General features: G+C 35.6%; 1 protein-coding gene across 1 annotated transcript in view; it reads left to right on the top strand.

Annotated features, from left to right (window-relative positions):
- LOC139126979 (uncharacterized) overlaps positions 1-13,024 on the top strand; it is a 31,087-nt gene extending 18,063 nt beyond the window's left edge. Inside the window, exon 6 of the mRNA XM_070692897.1 lies at positions 10,293-13,024. Within this exon, the coding sequence (XP_070548998.1) occupies positions 10,293-11,071 (779 nt within the window). The 3' untranslated portion in view covers positions 11,072-13,024. The remainder of the gene's footprint in view (positions 1-10,292) is intronic.
- The last annotated feature ends 6,037 nt before the right edge of the window (positions 13,025-19,061 follow it).

Here is a 19,061-nt window from a genome sequence, read left to right as displayed (position 1 = left end):
TCTGACTTGGGCAATTTACAAAAGACTATTTTTTCTCTCTTTGACATTTGGATGGGATTGTGTCTCTATTATGAAAATGGGCAATAACTGATCAAAAGTACACTTTTGTGGCCTTTGACAAGATTTCTATCAAAGGACGATGAGCTATACAATTTCAAATTCACTTGGAACAGATTATTTTTCCTCGGTAAATTTCTGTCTGCCCTTAAGGGAGAATTTACAATTTACTTTGGGGGGCTGAAGTATATTCATTTTCCTGGTGATTTTTATCCATCCCCCCGGTAAATTATGGAGAAAATCTATGGCCCCCTCATATTTCCTGGGTTTTTTCCATGGTCCCCTCTATACATGCATGCTTACATACCAAGACATAAACAGTCTGACAACTTTGCAGGATCAATACAGTGGTCATTTAATGAATGATTTAACAAAACATTTCAGAGTTACAATTAAGTGGCCATAGAAAGCTTGTTTGCCCTGTATACTTTCACTGTGATTTGCCAACAATAGCAAAATTTACATTACTCATGCATTCACAAAATCATGATACTCTGTTAAGTCTGTCAAAATTCCTGTTTTATAGCTTAAACAAGGGAGAAAATTTGTTACAAAATTTGCAATGAATGTCGCTTTTGTGTTTTTGAGATGTACTGTAAATAGCCTGCAAGTTTCCCAAATGTTGTCTGTTATCACTATTTATTTTTATGAATTGTATAAAGGGCCTGTTGCCATGTGGCCTATGACCAATATCACACACATACACACACACACACATATATATATATAGATAGATAGACAGACAGATAGATATATATAGATATAATTTGCAGACTCATTGTGAAAATTGGGGAACCCAACTAATGTTCTCTTTTCTCTTTTCTTTTCAAATTTGGTTGCCATAAAACAAAGTGGCTGCCACTGAAACTTTGCAACAATCCTGAAGAATATTTCAGAACCTTTGCTGAACAAAACACCATAATAATATCATGAATTCACATAATGTATATGTTATATTTCTGCTAGTTCCATTCACAATGCAATGATCGTAAATGCAGATAACCCAGGATACATCCAAAATTCACATTTTGTCAGCAGTATATGTTTTTCAAAGTTGACAGAGCATGCATATTTCACATTTTTTACAAACGTTGAAATTGTCCTGATGCGCATCTTTTTAGATGACATGAAACAAAACATGTTAATTTGTTATTTGGCATTTTTTTCTACTAGCCATCACTGAGAAATCTTTGATCATACAAATCAGAATGAATGGGAATCTAAAGTATTAGTATCATTACACAATGTGTGAGCCTACCTACAATTCTCCTTGATTCATACACACTGAGATCACTTCTTGGCTACAGCATATTTCTCGTGTACACAGGATGCTATTGTCAATATTTCAACAATCTGGCACCATAGTATTGATGCACATGATCTTCCGGATGTACATACAGACTCACTGGAAAATCAATCCTTTTTCCGTGTAGGAGTTAGCAAATTTGTAAATTTTTCACCAAACATTTTTGACAGCCACGCATTTTATAGATCAGGACTTATAACTGGCAAATATCTAATTGATGTGTGTATTTTTTTCCTTATTTCCCCCGTTTAAAGATTGCGGTATTTTTGTCTGGCCCCTCCCCCCCTAATTTTTCTTGGGGAAAATGGGTGCCCCCAGAAGTAAATTCTGAACACTCCCTTAAATGCTCAAGTTAAAGAGGTAGTGTCAATTACTGCTGTGCATTTACAACAATGAAGAATCTTAGCTTAGACTTTCTAGAAGTCAGTGGACATATAAATATCATAACTTCACAGAATAAAGCAGCAGACTGTCGTGTTAGTGGTAGGCTGTTGCTCAGATCATCAGGAGAATGTGATGGCCCAAAAAACTAACTGCTGCTGAGAAAAGCAAAGCCATTGAGGGAGGGAGTAGTCTAACCTGAACTAGACAGTATCAAATTGTCTATTGCCTAGGTTGGACACATGACATGTCTCTCTTTAAAGGTACCTTTGAATATTTCTATGTAATTATTCTCCCTTTCAAAAGAGCTTTACAAGTGTAATAAATGTTATTTTCAATGAGAAGCTTGTATGTTGATCTATCAGTATCCATCATTTGATCAAAATTCTAAATTTTTTGAATTGCTCTGCGGCTGAATATTGAATTCTGAATTTTCCAAGTAAACATCTCACACGGTGGCAGGTTGAATCTGTCAATTAAGATGAAAGTTTCACACTATCTAAAGTATTTTTACTTCAGTATTTCCCTGCATAAATACATTGTCTGGCTGACCAACTACAATGCTCAATTGGGTTTTTTTTGCCTTGGAAGGATGATGAGCAACTTCTGGTGGCAAATATAAAAAAGTAATCAAAATGTCTGACACTTTTCTTCAATGCTCTTGGTCTTGAAGGAAAATTTCTGAGGCATATATATTTTGCAAATTCTATGAAATATAATCCATTCCATGACCCATTCATCATAGCCCCATGTTTTAGGGCATATCATAAAGCATGTATCTGTTGACAGAGGCAGCAAGCGTACTTCAATAAAATGTTAAGTAAATTTGTTTTCAGCATTTTTAAATTTACGAAAAGCATTGATAAGAATTTTAGGAAAAACTAAATTTTGGAGGGAAAAGTAGAAGTTGATTTTTACTGCCCTTTCATCAGGGTTTGGAGTGCCTTTCCTAACATCCACAATTACTCCTCTCTCTTATCCCAATAACCAAAATTCCCAGTGTCCAGAGATGTAGTATAGAAACTTACAAGAAGTGAATGGTCACATTAAATTTTTTGTATATTGTCAAAGATCTATTGTTAAACTGGTATTTTCACAGTCGACAAATTCAAGATGACAGCTAGTTGTTTTTGCTGGCAGCTGCCGGTTCTTTTCTACATCCCTGAGTGCCCCTCTCCCCGTCACATGAACTCCCTACTACCCTCTACTCATAACAAAAGATCCCCTATCATATCAGCAACACATGGGTTTGTCCTTCCTGCCAAAGTGTGCTTAAAATGAAAATAAAATAAAAACATTTTCCCTGCCAACAGATAGAAAAGAGATGTGTCCTCTTCTCATCCTACTGACAGGATTAAATAGATGCTCTCACATCACTGAATATAGTGAACACCTTTTAACAGGAACAGCTTTGTTGGTTGCCCTGTGTTGGAATGATTTTAATTATGTCATTTCAATTCTGCTGAAGATTGTTCACAGTTTCTGTTCTCAATACTGTATACACAAAGTATTAGTAGGCCTTAAATAATCACCAGCCCACAACATAAATCACCATGGTGCAATTATTAGTGTGGTTGAGAACTGAAAACCTGGCAATATGACAACTATCAATATTAAAAATAGGTGGTCAGTACCAGTATAATATCAAAACAGTCAGTTTCTATTTTAAAGGGCCAGTAGCTGTAACTTGTGATGATTTTTTCAACTATTTTTGTTTTAATGTCAACTTTTTGAAGAGTTTCCTATTCTTCTTCCCAAACCATGGTGAAATGCTGTTTTATACTTGACAACTTAGCCTGTAGCTGTGTAAACTGCATTGTCATTGTAAATTGACAAGTGAATTCTGGTTAAGAATGAAAATGTAAACAATAACAATGCATCTTACATGTATGGATCATGCTGTGTTGACGACCTAAATAGTTGTGGTGTTTAAAAGACCAAGAACTTGCAATTGATACACAAAATGCATAATAATAGTGAAAAAATAATCAAATGTTACCGCTAGTTTAACTCTGGCGTACAACTGTGTAAATGCTTGGTAGGACCTTAAATCTTTGTGGAATACCATGTTGATAAATTATTTGTACCAATCAGCTGACTGGCATAATATCAACAGAGTGATAGTTCAAACATTGTAAAACTATGAGTGGAGACAAAGTGGAACACACTTCATAAAATTCATTCAAAAACATGTTATTTTCACCCATCAAATGAGATAACTTGTACAATGCAAAATAAAAAACATCTGAGTACCCCGTACTCACACAACTGATGCTTATAATCAAAATCCATTCAAAAGGAAAAAAGTGTTATCCCTCTTCATTGCCATTCTACCTGATATCCATAGTTTCTATGCTTTGTGCACTGTTTGATCAAACAACAACAAATATACATGGTCTAAAATCTATTCAAACTCTAAAAATGTTATCTTTTTAAATTTTACCGTATTATTTGGGTCATTTGCATAAATTCCAATTTCTCCTGATGAATTAGCAAGTTTGCACAAATAAAACAAGCTGATTCAGACAACATCGTAAATGGGTGAACTTCTCAATAAAGATCCACTGTGCCAGATTTAGTTGATATCAATCATAAAGTGAAGCAGTTGTAGACTTTTCCATATTACAACTAATAACCTTATTTGCATAACTAAATAAAATGTAATTTGGATAATATTATTGAAATTTGAAAATCTAAATAAAAATCTACTGTGTCAGATTTGGTTTAAACCCATCAAAAAATGTAGCAGTTGTAGCGTTTTCAATATTCTCCTACTTTAAATAATTAGCTAATTTGCAGGGAGACTGCCGTGAATCACTATAAATCAAGCAGAAAATCATTCACATTATTATACTAATAAACTGTCTTGTAATTCAATGTCATTTAGTTTAAGCAGTGTCAATGAGAAAATATTTAAACTGAAAACATGCAACTCTGAAATCAATGATTTTGAACTCAATAGACACAGGAAAAGTAGGCTACATTCAAAAGATAGTGCATGCTAGCCTACAGAGGGCGCTGCTCCTTCAGCCACATGAAAATATTACAGGGTATGTGAACTTTGCATAACAATCAATCAGTGAATTATTAAGTTAATGTAAGGCAGAATATATATATATATATATATATATATATATATATATATATATATATATATATATATATATATATATATATGTCTGTGGCTGTGTCTGTGTCTGTGTGTCAAGTCTGAGTTTAATAGATTCACACAACTTGAAGTTTCATGGATCCTACAAAAACAAAACAGTAAGGTTGCCTTGCCTCCTGTTGCTGCATCCCAATTTGGGATCTTTTGGAGTGATAACATACTAATGTGTTTGGCTAACCTAGCACACTGACATTTATTGCAAACAGTAGTGATAGGCAGTGTTCAGACTGATCCTGTCTCACCATACATACACTTGATGCAAATCTATGAACAGCGCCCTCCCACAAGAACAAAACAATCATTTGCAATTTACTTTATACCTTGAGAAATATTTTTTCACCAGGCAGTCATGACAATTTTTGCAAATGCAATCAATGCTACAAAACACAGCACAGCATTTCAAAATATACCGACAGTTACGTGTACATCTGAGTTTTATATGATTTTCAGATCCCATTCTACAATATATTTTTTTCTGTCATCTAATTTATCTTGCTTTCTTTGTGTCTGAAAAACAGTTGAATTCTTTGTTCAGTTGGTAAAATGCATTGTCTTGTTTCCCCTATTCGTGTTAACCTGCCCATGATTTAAGTTGTCAACTCATAGCGGCAGCCTGTATGAGTGTCCTGTCACATGTGATTGTTGAATGCTTGATTTTAGTTTAGAATACATTGATCATCAAGAGTATTTCATATTGTACATAATGCACAGTGCTGACTTAGGGTGTGTTTCATCATAAATTGAAGGGACTGTGCTTTTAACCCTTACCCTGGGTTGTTCCTTGTGTCACCATTATCAGGTTGGTCAAAAAAGAGTGAGGCATGGCATTCCTTATCCCATATCCTGATTTAGACAGAAACATGAACATTTGAATGACCTTGAAAAAAATGTAAACACGATTTAACCACCTAATATTGCACAATGTGAAAAAATGTACAGGTTTTGCCTCAACAACACATTTACATCCTTGGCAAATGAAGAACTGACTGGCCTGGAACTATAATTGAGCATATTCTGTAACTATACATTACAGTATAGTTCTATTAATTACCAAAATTATCATTTATGACACAACCAATTGACTGCACTCACCAAACATTCAAACTTCTCAGCTCAAAAGCAATCATAGATGTTCACAACTATGACATTTTGAAGTCAATGACAGAAACAAAATGCATTATTATTATCTTTGTATTAATCTTTAATTCAATGAATCTGACCTTAATGATTGACAGTAGGCTAAATTTCTTTCTCTTTGACCACCTTTGGTTTGGATTGTTTGGGGGCAAAATTGTTACATTATTGTTCAGAATTTCACAAAAAAAGGTAAATTTCTGTCTCCCGTTAAATACTCAAACCTGAGAGTTAATGCCATTTACTGCTGAGCATGGACACCAATAAAAAGCCAGTACAGTGACTCAAAGAATGTGTTTTAGATTACCTGACACATCTGAGCTAAACAGTGTTTGATCGACTTTTCTATTGCCTAGGTTGGACATATGACATACTCCATTGCCAGCACATTTGAAGGTCATCAACCCTCTCATCGTTGACACAACGCTGATTGGACAGTGATCAGAAAGATGTGTAAAATCAAATATTGATGAAATTCTTTGTGACAATACAATAATATCATCATACTTGATAAAATCCTGCAGTTTACCTGTTCTGGCATTAAAGCCATCTAATAAAATAACATCTCCTAAAAGGGAATAATACAACAATTCAGACTGCAAGGTCTCAAAATAGTCATTTCCAATGTGCATAAACAGACCCTTGTGGATGAATGTAAACACAACAAATGAAAATATCTTTTATTCAAAAAGAAAAATTTCTTATCAAGCTTTATCCGAAGTAAATCAGAAATTTTTCAACCAAGTTTAGGTACACCCCTTTTGAGACTAGATTTAAAGTTAACAATATTTCCTGAAATCCCTGACAGCTCTCTTACTACGCCTGTGTCGAGTATTACGGGAATGAAATAACTGGAAACATGATAATACATTCAGATCATGAGAACTAGAAAGCCAAGTCTCTTGAATACATGCAATATCAAAATTTTTGATAACTCTTTGAAAATCACTGTCAATTACTTATTAGATAAAGCCTGAACGTCCCAACTTCCAATGCGTAAAAACGGAACGTTGGTGAGATTTAACATTGCAAGAACTCTTCCTATGTGCTGATAAACACATCATGAATATTACAACCCCAAAAGCGCTAGCAAACTATCAACAGTAACAAAGAACAGACAAATTACCAAGTCCAATATTCAAGACCTTAACCAAAAAATCCATAAAAACTACAGCCACATGTAAAATGTTAGGTTTTCAACTACAGCAAATATTCAATAAGTCAATGATGAAGTGGCTGTATAAAGTCTGGTTCCGGGTACAAAAATGCAATTCAAAGAGAAAATCTATCGAAGACAAATGTGGGTAACTAAAGTAAAAATTTGACCTAGAACAGCACATGAAGGTGTCAAGAAGTAGACTAAACGTTACTGCTCAACAATTTCCAAACAAATAAGTCAGTAATATTGCCGTGGGATTATAGTCATCCCTTTGGCCAAAATTACTTGGATAATTATATCTCAAAATCAAAGGACCATACCCTGCAAAGCAATTCATGTAATCTGAATACTTCATGTTGTTGATATGCAAACCTGTTTTATGGAAGATTGGAAGACGCCGATGACAATCTGCACTCAGAGGTAGCTAAAGCTGCACAGAATTATAGTATTGTTACTTCAATATTTCCTTCGGTATAAATGTTTGGCTGTCACTGACCAAATATAATTCTTAATTGTATTTCCATGGAAGAATGATGAGCAACTTGTAAACAGCCAAAGAAAAATAATCAACATTTCTGATAATGTTCATCAATTTTCTTAAGTTTGTCTTTTAGGAAAATGGCTGCAGCTGTTTATTTTTTAACTACAATTTTGCAAACTCTGTGAAAATGTCTTCAATTACATGACCCAGCATTGCTTCAGCTTTGATGGCAAATAGTGAAGCATGTATTTATTGTAGTGGGCAGCAAGCCAATTTCAAGAAATTTTGAAAAAAAAATTGTTTTCAGCATTTCTAAGTTTAGTTCAAAAATTTAAAAGAATTTTAGGCAAATTAAAATTTTGGAGGGAGAGTAGAAGCTGATTGCTACTCTCCGTACATTAGGGTTTGGAGCTCCTTCCTTATCAACCACAATATTCTCTCTCTCCTCCCACTAACCAAATTTCCCAGTGCGACTGTGCACCTTTCCCAATCACAAGAACATCCCATTGCCCTCTACACATGTCAAAAGTTCTCCTACGTTCACATAAACACATGTCATTGAGTTTTTCCTTCTTGCTAAAGTCTGCTGAAAATAAAAATAAAAACATTTTCCCCGCCTACTGTCCTCTTCCCATCCAACTAATAGAATGAAATAAATGCCCCCACTACTGAACCACTTGTGAACAGCTGTTTACAGGAAGTTGGTTGCCTGTACTTGGAGTGACTTTGATAGGTCAATTGATATTTCAATTCTACAGTTGCTGAATATTGTTAACAGTTTATGTTCTCACAACTGGACACACTTCATAGGACTTAAATAACTACCAGCCCACAAAATAAATCACCATGGCGCAATGATTAGCCTGATTTAAGAACAGGAAAACCTTGGAATATGAAAAACTAACAATATAATGGATAGTTGGTTAGTATTGTGTCAGTATAATATCAAAACACACAGTTTCTATTTGAATGGGCCAGTAGCTAAGCTTAAGGAAGCATGTTGAGATACTATGTTTTCAGTTTGTCAACTCAGCCTGTACATGTGTAAACTGCATTGGTATTGTTGACAAGTGAATTCTGGTTAAGAATTAAAATGTAAACAAAAACATCGGTTTTGATGTTTAAACATTATTGGGGGAGTAGAACAAGAACTTGCAATTGATATGCAAAACACGTGATAGTGAAAAAAAATAATCAAAAGTTACCGCTAGCTTACAACTGTGTAAATGTCCAGCAAGACTTAAAATGTTGGTAGAGTATCATTTTTGACAAATTATTGTTATCAATCAGCTGAGTGGCATTAAATCAACAGAGTGATAATTCAAAAAGTGCAAAACCTAAAAATATGAGAGGAAGCAAAATTGACAACACCTCAAAAAATTCATTCAAAAGCATGTTATTTTCACCCATCAAATTAGATTACTTGTACAATGCAAAATAAAAAGATAGAAGTACCCTGTACTCGCACTGCTGAAGCTATAATCAATATCCATTAAAAAGGACAAAAGTGTTATCCCTATTCATGGCCATCCTACCTTTTATCAATAATATGAATGCTTTGTGCACTATTTGATCAAACAACAGTAAATATACATGGTTAAAAATCCATCCAAACACTGAAAAGTGATATCTGTCTCAACATATCTCAATTTCTGCTAATTACTCAGCTTATTTGTACAAATAAAAAAAATTGATTAGGACATCATAAAGGGTCTCGACAAAGACCCACTGTGTCAACTTTGATTGAAATCAATCAAAAACCGAACGAGAAGCAACCCTCTCCATTTTAATCCTAATTATTTGGCCACTACATGCAGAAACTAAAAATCAGATGTGAATGCCATAAAATTTGGAAATCTTAATAAAGATTTGGAAATTTGGAAATCCCAATAAAGATCAATTGTGCCAGATTTGGTTGAAATTCATCAAAAAATGAAGCACTTGTGGCCTTTCTAATATTCACACTAATTAATTATTTTTTGCATAAAAATTCAAAAATTGTCACAAAAATCAAATTCAGTGTAAATATCCAAATTAACACAAACTGCATCAGGTTTGGTTGGAATTCAGCCAAACATGAAACAGTTGTGGCCTTTTCCATTATTCTCCTAATTCATCAGCTTATTTGCATAAAATTACAAGTCCAGGCAGAAAATCATCTTCTCTGTGTAAACATATCACTGAACATCAACTGTGTGAAATTTGGTTGAAATTCATTCAAAAATAAAGGAGTACTGAACTTATCAAGAAATGTAATTGTTCATTGCATAATTAAAACAATCCCTCTGTTCAAGAAAACACAACTGCAAGTGAACATTTTATTTCTAACCAACCTGTTCTTTCTAATCAGCTGTTCAAATTTATTCTCATTTTCTTTCAAATGCAAGGACATTGGCATTATTTTTACAAAAAAGAAAGTGAAAATGTTGTTTTCATTATGTTGCCATGGTTACTGGGGTTTAAATTATTACTTTATGGGTTGAGAGTCATGTTCTGTTATTGCCATGGTAACAAATTTTGGTCAAGGTCATGTTTTGATTACAAAAAATAGCTTTTGTGAAGGTAGTCTGCTGTGATGACCTTTGACCTACATTTGTAATGGCAGGTATTGTTCCCAAAGACACAGTCAGAAGATTGTCAAGGCAAGGCAATGGACCAGGAGAAGTCTGGGATCCACAGGGATTGACAATAAACCACAATGGACAAGTAGTTGTCAGTGACAATGGAGATGGTACCCAGCCTGGCAGTGTGAAGACAGTAACAGCAGACACTGCACAGATCATATCAACAATCACTTTTCATGGCTTGCCAAATATTTTCAGACCAACAGATGTGAAAATGTCTAAAAACAATTTGTATTACATTGCCGACGATGGCAACAATTGCATTCTAGTGTGCGATGCAGAGAGTAAATTGAAACAAATAATAGATATTGGTGAAGTGAGTTCGCCTTTGATATGTCTCGGTCAAGACAATTCTATTTTTGTTGCAGACTGGAATGGCCGTGTGGTAAAATACAGCAAAGCTGGTGAAATGGTTTCAAATAAACACCTTAATAAACCCTGCAGTCTGACCATGAATAGCAAAGGTCAACTCATTGTCTCATCTAGTGATGAAGATTGTATCTATGTTTTGGACAGTAATCTCAACACATTGCACACATTTGGACATGAACACTTAGTAGATCCAAATGGAGTCAGTGTTGATGCAATTGGAGAAAATATTTATGTAGCAGATGAGAATAAAGTAAAGATCTTTAGTGCACAGGGTGAATACCTGACAGATGTAACTGTAGATGGAACGCCTTGGTACATTGCAGTGTTTGCAGACGGTAGAATAGTTTATACAGATGACAGTGGCACTGTGTGTGTAATTTACACGTAAGAAATATGAGAAGACAGTTTATGCAAGTATTGCAGCAAATACAACTCTACAACACAACAACACCATCCAAAGTGAAAATTCCTCTTTTTTCACCAAAACTCTCAATATTTCTCAGCCAAGTTTGGGCTAGAATTTTACGTTAGGACGTAAAGAAGAGACTCCAAGTGAAATTGAAGTCATTGGTTGACATTTTGTAATTTTTTTAAGTCAGAATTTGTAAAACAGTCAAGAAATTGTATTCTGGTTTGTTGAAGAGCAATTGTAATGAATGAACGAATACAAATATTCTCATTTTTCTGAGAATTGTTGATATTTTCCCTGCCATGTTTGGGTTAGAATTTTACGTCTTGATGTAATTGATTTTGGAAAGTGGAAATTTTAATGATCAGTTGAAATTTTATATTTGTTTAAAAGAATATTTTTAAAAATTGATAAAGGTATTGTTTGTATTCAATGGTTTGAGATGATTGCATTGCAAAATGTAAACATTATCATGGTTTTTCTTGGAAATGCTTGAAATTTTCCATGGCATGTTAGGGTTAGAATTTCACGTCAGAATGTAATGAAGCTGAGAAAGTGAAAATCAAAGCGATCGGTTGAAATTTTCATATTTTTTTACAAGTTGTGTTTTGATAATTTTATACATGATTGCATTGACAGTTGTATTCATTGAAACCATTGATCAAAGCATCGCTGTCAAATCTTGTCATATTTGCTGCAAATCAATAGATACAATGTTCAAACTTTACCTGTAGATTATTTTCAGTGTACCACGCTTAAATCTGTCAAAATCGTTCTTCTAAAGGAAGTAATATATCCAGATTTTACGATTTCCAGGGAGATCACAATGTGATCGAGTCGCCAGTACTGATGCCATGTGTTGGCGTGAGGTGTTGTACTTCGGCCTGACGGACTGCATCCGCCCTGAAAAAAATAGTGCACATGAAAAATGTTGCTCTTTCTATGTAAGCTTTGTCTGTGACCTTAATGTGCAATACTTTTGTACATCGATTAAATTGTGCAAAATCAATCCCCAGATTGTGTTGACCGTGAATACAGCTGTACTGCAATTTGTAAACTTTGTCAAATTAGTCCGCCAGGTCACTGAACCTGTCTGCACCCACACCGTCCGACGTCCATGGATCAGCGGGTTGCTAGGCGACACGGCAGCTATTGTATTCGGAAAAGTCCTATCACATATCGACGTGTTATTTTTGTCACTGGTGTACAAAAACAAAAACCAATAAAATTACAAATATTTATTCAGGAAATTGATAAAATCAAGCATACCACTCAGTTGAAGACAACGAGTTAGGCACAACTTCTGGGATAGCTTCATTGATGAGAATGTAAATAAGCTTATTTTGGTTTTGCCGTTGAGAGGAGCTGTATTTTATGTTCTAGGTATTGGACATTCAGTTTTGTAGTTTATTGCCTCTTCCTTTCAGCGATGTTGTAAAATTAATTACTTGGCCTAGGTTTTACTTTGACGACTGAGAAATGTTAATTTCCATTGATATATCTGCTATACTTAACCAGACATGTATATTGTTTTGTTGTCAATAATTTGTTTGTAAAACTGACTTTGTACTGTATATCAGATGATATAATTTCACAAACTGATGTATTCAGGATTGTTGCATATGCAAACAAGTTTCTAGCACAGTCGATTTGAGAAGAAACTAGTTTGTATCAGAAATGATGACCGCTTTCAACGACAACTTTCCGATGATGTTGACAAATTCTCTTCCTTGTAGGCCTACAGTTTTATTTCTTTTTTTATCTGGAATATCAATTTTCATTGATTTTAGTTTTTCTCTTTTGGAGATTTTGTCGTGGGTATGGTTGTGTTTTGATCCGCATCTGTGTTTTGTCCCTTTTTGTCGTTTTATTTTAGATCTGTATGTTGACTTGCTCATTAGTTTGAAGAATAAATGAATTAATTAAACGTTAATTAAGCATGACGACCCTTATGATAATTTTGGTGATAAGATTGCTGATGAGAGTGCTAACACGAGGCAAGTAACCCGTTGAGAACAATTTCCACTTCTAGACCGTACAAATACCTGGAGAGGTTGCACTTTATGTGAGTTTGGTAGAACCCAAGGTTTGCAGCGCCAATCGTTGATATCGCCGTTATTGTTTGAATTCGATGGTCCAGTGGCTGTATTCATCGCTAGTAAAAAGCTAAGGAGAAGGCATGGTCAGAGAGAGAGAGAGAGAGAGAGAGAGAGAGAGAGAGAGAGAGAGAGAGTATGTGTTATGGCTCTTTTACTTCAGGGGCAATAATGATCACCATTTCTTTCTATCTATTGTTCTTCCTGTCCTTCTATTTAAAAGAATTCTTGACTAAAAAATAAGTGAATTTAACGGTGCAGTGGTTGTGATAAATAAACATGTGACTTGCTCTAAGTGTCAGCATGTACCAGGGATTAGTGTCTCTAGTTCACCTCACAGCGTGACTTTGCCAGCTGTACTGAGTGCACATTAATTTCAAAAATAAGTCGTCATATCGTCTTAAAGAAAAAAAATCAGCGGCAGAGAAATTCATTAGAGAGTTTTTGCATCGATATCAACTATGGTTGCCTTCCTGTGTCGGAGAGAACGGTCATGTAAGCTTGGGCCTGATAATATTTTTCCCCGAGAGATGAGGCGCGGCCCCACGGTCGCTGCCATCGATGTTCGTTTCAGTTTCAAAGTTTGCAAATTACACAAATATAGGTGTTCAGTTTGTACAGGAATATTTGACAGTCTGCAAAGCTATTTCTTGAATTCCAATAGCGATACTCTTCGCGTGAAACATGTCTATGTGGATTTTCATGTTCCTTCAAATAAGCTGTCAGTTGATCATGATAACGGTCCGTGAAAAAGCAGATTTTTTCTTTCCTCAAAACTGGCTCAAAATTGGCAAATATTTTTCTCACGATGCCCAAAAAGTCTTAGAAAACGATAACTAACGTGTTTGGTACAAGCACATGTATATTTCAGCTGAGACTAGTATACCTAACACAGGTTGTAGAGGCTTGTTCCAGATCTCAGCAAATAGTGTCGGCCGCCGGCCGCAGTGCTGTCTACTGCTCTTCACGCTGCTGGGGCGCCCTCACTGAAGAAAAAACGCACGGTGGCGATCGGTCGAGCGGTAGCGGGCGTAATCATGCCGCCCTGGTTTCTGAGCACAGTGATAACGAGATCTCCGCATTCCAGGGTTCTGTTCTACAATTATCGATGAAAGTAAAACAACAGTGAATTTAACATCCTCAGTGTAAATCACAATCTTAACATTTTTTTGCATGGATTCATTCGGCTGAAGCTTTTAAGTATGGCTTGCGGGCCCGCAGGAATGACTGGCAGTTAAAGAAAGTTACTATTGGCTGGTGTGGCTCAACGGCACATTTCCGCAGCAGGCAGCAGCGCACTCACTGTAAATAGGGCCCATATTTTCGTGAGCGCGCGGCAAGTGGTAGTGAATTTGACAAGGAACAGACTCTGGAACAGACTACACCATTGGTGTGATAGAGGGCGCACTCACGTTGCATACTGTCTTTCCCCTTGAAGAAGAGCGTCGAGGGTAAGCGATGTGTGTAGTTGCTGTGCTAAACACAACATTGGAGGTTTGTGTATGCGTAAAGAGCTTTAGTGATTTTAGTGAATTTTTTATGTAAAGTAAAATTAATAGAAGCAATAATCGTTTGCTGAACAGATACATTCCGTCCAAAATGGAAATTAGGTAGTTTTTCGTCTGCCGGCCTCAAGTTGTATTAAACAAGGAAACGACGGGAAGACTGCCGTACCAAAATTCATGTCTGACAAAAGTGAGTTATTTAATCGACAGGAAAACTAGATAGTATACAAGCCGGGATCTTACACTGAAGTTGAATTGCAGGTAAGAGCGACTGTGCTTTATTTCAAATTTTCAACAAAAGAAAGTGGTTTATCGCTCATCGAATAGCGTTCAATTGCAGCGAAAGTGAAGCATACCCGACGTTTTACGTACCGAGTGATAATCACTGACTGCTCCAAAGGCGATAACTAGCTTCAATTTCTATTAAATGCAGAAGTTCTTGTGTTCCTTAGTCCCTTTGTTTTGGTGTTTGTTTGCACTATAAAATAAAAGGCTACATTACACAATGTAAATGACTTCGGATAAAGGTCAGTGTCGATGTATTTGCAAAATAACGCTGGTAGCAAAGTCCATTGTATGCTATATCTGTCGATCTTCCTTTGGTGATTTCTTTGTACAAGTTATTTTTATGTTCACTGCTGCTTTTGTCTTTACTTTCTTCAAGTTAATCGTAATTTTGCTGATAATTAAAAGTTGCTGTTGAATAGATATTGTTTTTTGTTAATGTCTTTAAACGTAGCACATGACCTAAAAAATTAATTTGTTCAAATTAACAATAATTTTTTAATCTCGCATGCTTTTGAAAAAGAAATTGTGTTATCATGATTGAACATTTTCTTAATGTTTTTGATAATAAAGGCAAGCTCCGAGTCAACCAAATTTCAATATTTCTGAATAAACTAGCGTCCTTGGAAGCAATATCAAGTCCATTAATTTTCAACTTCATAGCAATTAGAAAATGACGCAGCGAAATATCAGCTCAGTATCACCAACGTAACATCCCGTTGCTTTTTCACATAGTTAAAAGTCCACTGGGTAAACTATTTTGATTGCATACCAGAACCGAGTGTCGTAATGCGCTGGGCTTGGCTTGGGTCTTAAATAAAGGAATTGTAGTGTATCTCAAAGCTACAAGTGTATAGCGATGAGGATACTTCAACGTTACGCTATTGTAAACTTTTTAAATAATGCCTAGGGTGTATTGAGGAAGCTGCAAAGTTTACAAGAGCGTAACGTTGAAGTATCCTCATTGCTATACTCTTGTAAACTTTGCAGCTTCCTTAATACACCCTAGGCATTATTTAAAATGTTTACAAGTGCGACATCTTCACTGTTGGACATTTGATTTTCTATTCCTTGTACCAAGTTGTACACAATGGCCGTCAGGCCAGCACTCGGAGTGGGAGTCTTACTCCCATAAAGAGTAAGGCACGTGTCTCCCGAAGGAGGTTACTTTTTTCAGGAAAAAATCCCTAAACTTGGGGCATTTTCCATGACAAACTTCTAAGTATGGCTCAGTAACAAGGGAAATATCGCCATACTTCAGCGAAATGTTCACATGCTTACAGTAACAGAGTAGCAGAAAAAAGTCACTCAAATTTGCCAAGAATATCTCTAACAATGGCTCATATTCTTGAACATTCATGGAAGATATTTTAAACTAAGTCGGCACACCCCCGTATGAAAATATTGGTAGTAAACCCCGGGGGCCAGAATGTGCAAATTCGGTCCATATACCTGATGCAATAAACACATTATTGAACTCTAGACCACTTGTTCCTCATTTTTAGTGTCACACCACATCCAGACAGATCAACCTCTGAACTTATCGTTATTTCACGTGATCGAACCGTTCGTCATTGTACAGACACAATGGCTACACGAAACAAAACGTCATACCGTAAACAGGAAAATATCAAGGCATGTGCGAGTTGACTCTGCCATAAATCAACAACTCTCACTACGCAGGCCTTGCTTAAAGTAAGCTCGCACAGTATTGGAACACATTGAACTGTAAATAACCTTTAGTTATATTTTCGGGTAAATAATATGATATGAATAATCGATCGAACATTTAATTATATGATAATAATGTTGTTGGGAAAATGCAGCATTTGTTTAAACAATAAGACTTTGACCTTTGTGTATGGCGAGAGTATGACAACACTATGACCATATACAGTAAGACTTCATGAATTTCATAAGTGGGAATTCAAAGACACAGACGAAGATTGGTGATTGCGATCAGAGTTTTCCTTGAACTAAGCAAACAATTAAATGTGCATCGTTTATTCTGTCGATATTTACCTTCAACAAACGGTTTCGGTTCTCACTGCAAGATGTACAATAATGCTTCCTCTGTATTACCATCATTGGCCTAGTAGACAGAGCTAGTTTTGCCTTTGTGCAAGCAGAATTTTTGTCTGTATCAAGTAGCCTTTGATCAACACTAAAGTGGCCACGGGTGTAACTGATTCCTCTATTTTATTATCGATGGCCAAATTATCGTCACCACTACCAATGCAACCACCGCCATCATCATCATCATCATCATCATCCCCACCACCACCACCACCACATCATTATCATCATCATCATCATCATCATCACCACCATCATCATCATCATCATCATCATCATCATCATCATCATCACAAAAAGTGAATATCATTTCATGCACCAAATCCAATCACACACATAAATTAGCCACAAACTTTCCTGTTGATTGTTGAGGAGAGTCATTGTACTTGTAGGTTTTAGATATGTACTCACATGTTGGTAAATCCACCTAGGAGTTTGATTAGCTAGCATGATTAGCTAGGATGATTGCTTAGCCAGCATGCCCCTTTCCCGGAACGCTCCCGTACTTTACCTGAAGACAGAAGAGTAAGGCAGGATCTCTCGGCGAGGGCAGATAAAAATATCAAACCGATAGTTGGTATGAAGACAGGGGACGCGAACTGATCACCATTGACTCTCTTTCATATTTCCAATTTAGATAACAAGTTTTGTTATTAATTCTGCATTAATTAATGCATTCGGAATTGACATGGCAGGTTGATCGAAATGTCACCTCCGTCATTTATACATACTGGTACTCAGAAACCTGTCAGGTAAAAATACTGCACAGTCGATATTGACAGCGGTTTGTACTTCATGTGATTGGGCTTCAAACAAACAAGATAGAGAATCTGCCTCCACACCATGGCGTGTACTTTGTGACTGTAACTTGTGATATTGCTACGCTTTGCAGTGACCAATGAATTTTAGAGGGAAATGAAAGCAGTTTAATTTATCTTTTAGGATCATCAAAGTAAGCGAAGTGCTAACTTGACAGGTAAAATACAGCACATTGGATATTTTGTATCACAGAAAGGTTTGTATTTCATGTAATTTGGCTTCAATTGAAACAAGATAGACCCTGTTCTTCCCCAAAGAATTGCCTCCGCACCAGGGGGTGTACTTTGTGGCTGTAACTTTTTATTTTATTATTTCTTTATTTCATTTTTATCTTTATTTTTTAATACACAGATCAACGGGCAAATCCACTAACAGATCTGCGAAACAAAAAATAACAGCATCAGAAGATAACATACCAGACAACAACAAAAAAAACCACGTTACATGAAATTTATTAAAAAATTCAAAAGGCAGGGTAAAAAGTTTAAAGCTATACAGCGTAGTAAAAATACCTTTATTACATGTGAAAGAGATGTCGTTTAAAAGAGACATGCATCTGGGCACTGTCGAGAATTTTTTTTCAATGAAAAGAACTCAAGTCTCGTTTAAAATGGGTTTCTTGCTTAAATTTCTACTTGGGGTATAAAAACAGATTTTATTTAAACTATTGGGTATATCATAATATTAAAGGATTATTTTGTATAAAAAACATATGTGAGAGATAAGTCTTCTATTGTACAACTTTGGGATGTTCAAAATTCTATAATACATTGGGTAGCTGGATTTGTTGCAACAGTTTGCGACAAATGTACTTAACAAACTTAATTTGCACTCGCTCAATTTTGTTTGACAGGCCCGTGACCACGCGACAGAGCCGTACTGTAGAATAGATCTTAAACAAACAAAATACAGAGAAATAATTGATGATATGTCATTGAATGGCTGGCATAAACGCTTAATAAAACCAAGAGATTTGAAGGCTCTAGAAACAATGTTATTGATGTGAAAAGAATAATTAAGATTGGAAGTAAGGTAAATGCCCAGATCCTTGATAACAGAGACCCGTTGAAGACGAGTACCATTGATGGAGTAATCAAAAGAGGAAATTACTCTTTTCTTAAGCGTAAAACTGATAAATTTACCTTTACTGATATTAGGTGACAGCTTCCATTTGTTACACCATTGAGC

This window comes from Ptychodera flava, unplaced genomic scaffold, assembly GCF_041260155.1.
Source record: "Ptychodera flava strain L36383 unplaced genomic scaffold, AS_Pfla_20210202 Scaffold_28__1_contigs__length_4768798_pilon, whole genome shotgun sequence".
Lineage (NCBI taxonomy): Eukaryota > Metazoa > Hemichordata > Enteropneusta > Ptychoderidae > Ptychodera > Ptychodera flava.
This window is presented reverse-complemented; position numbering and strand designations above follow the sequence as displayed.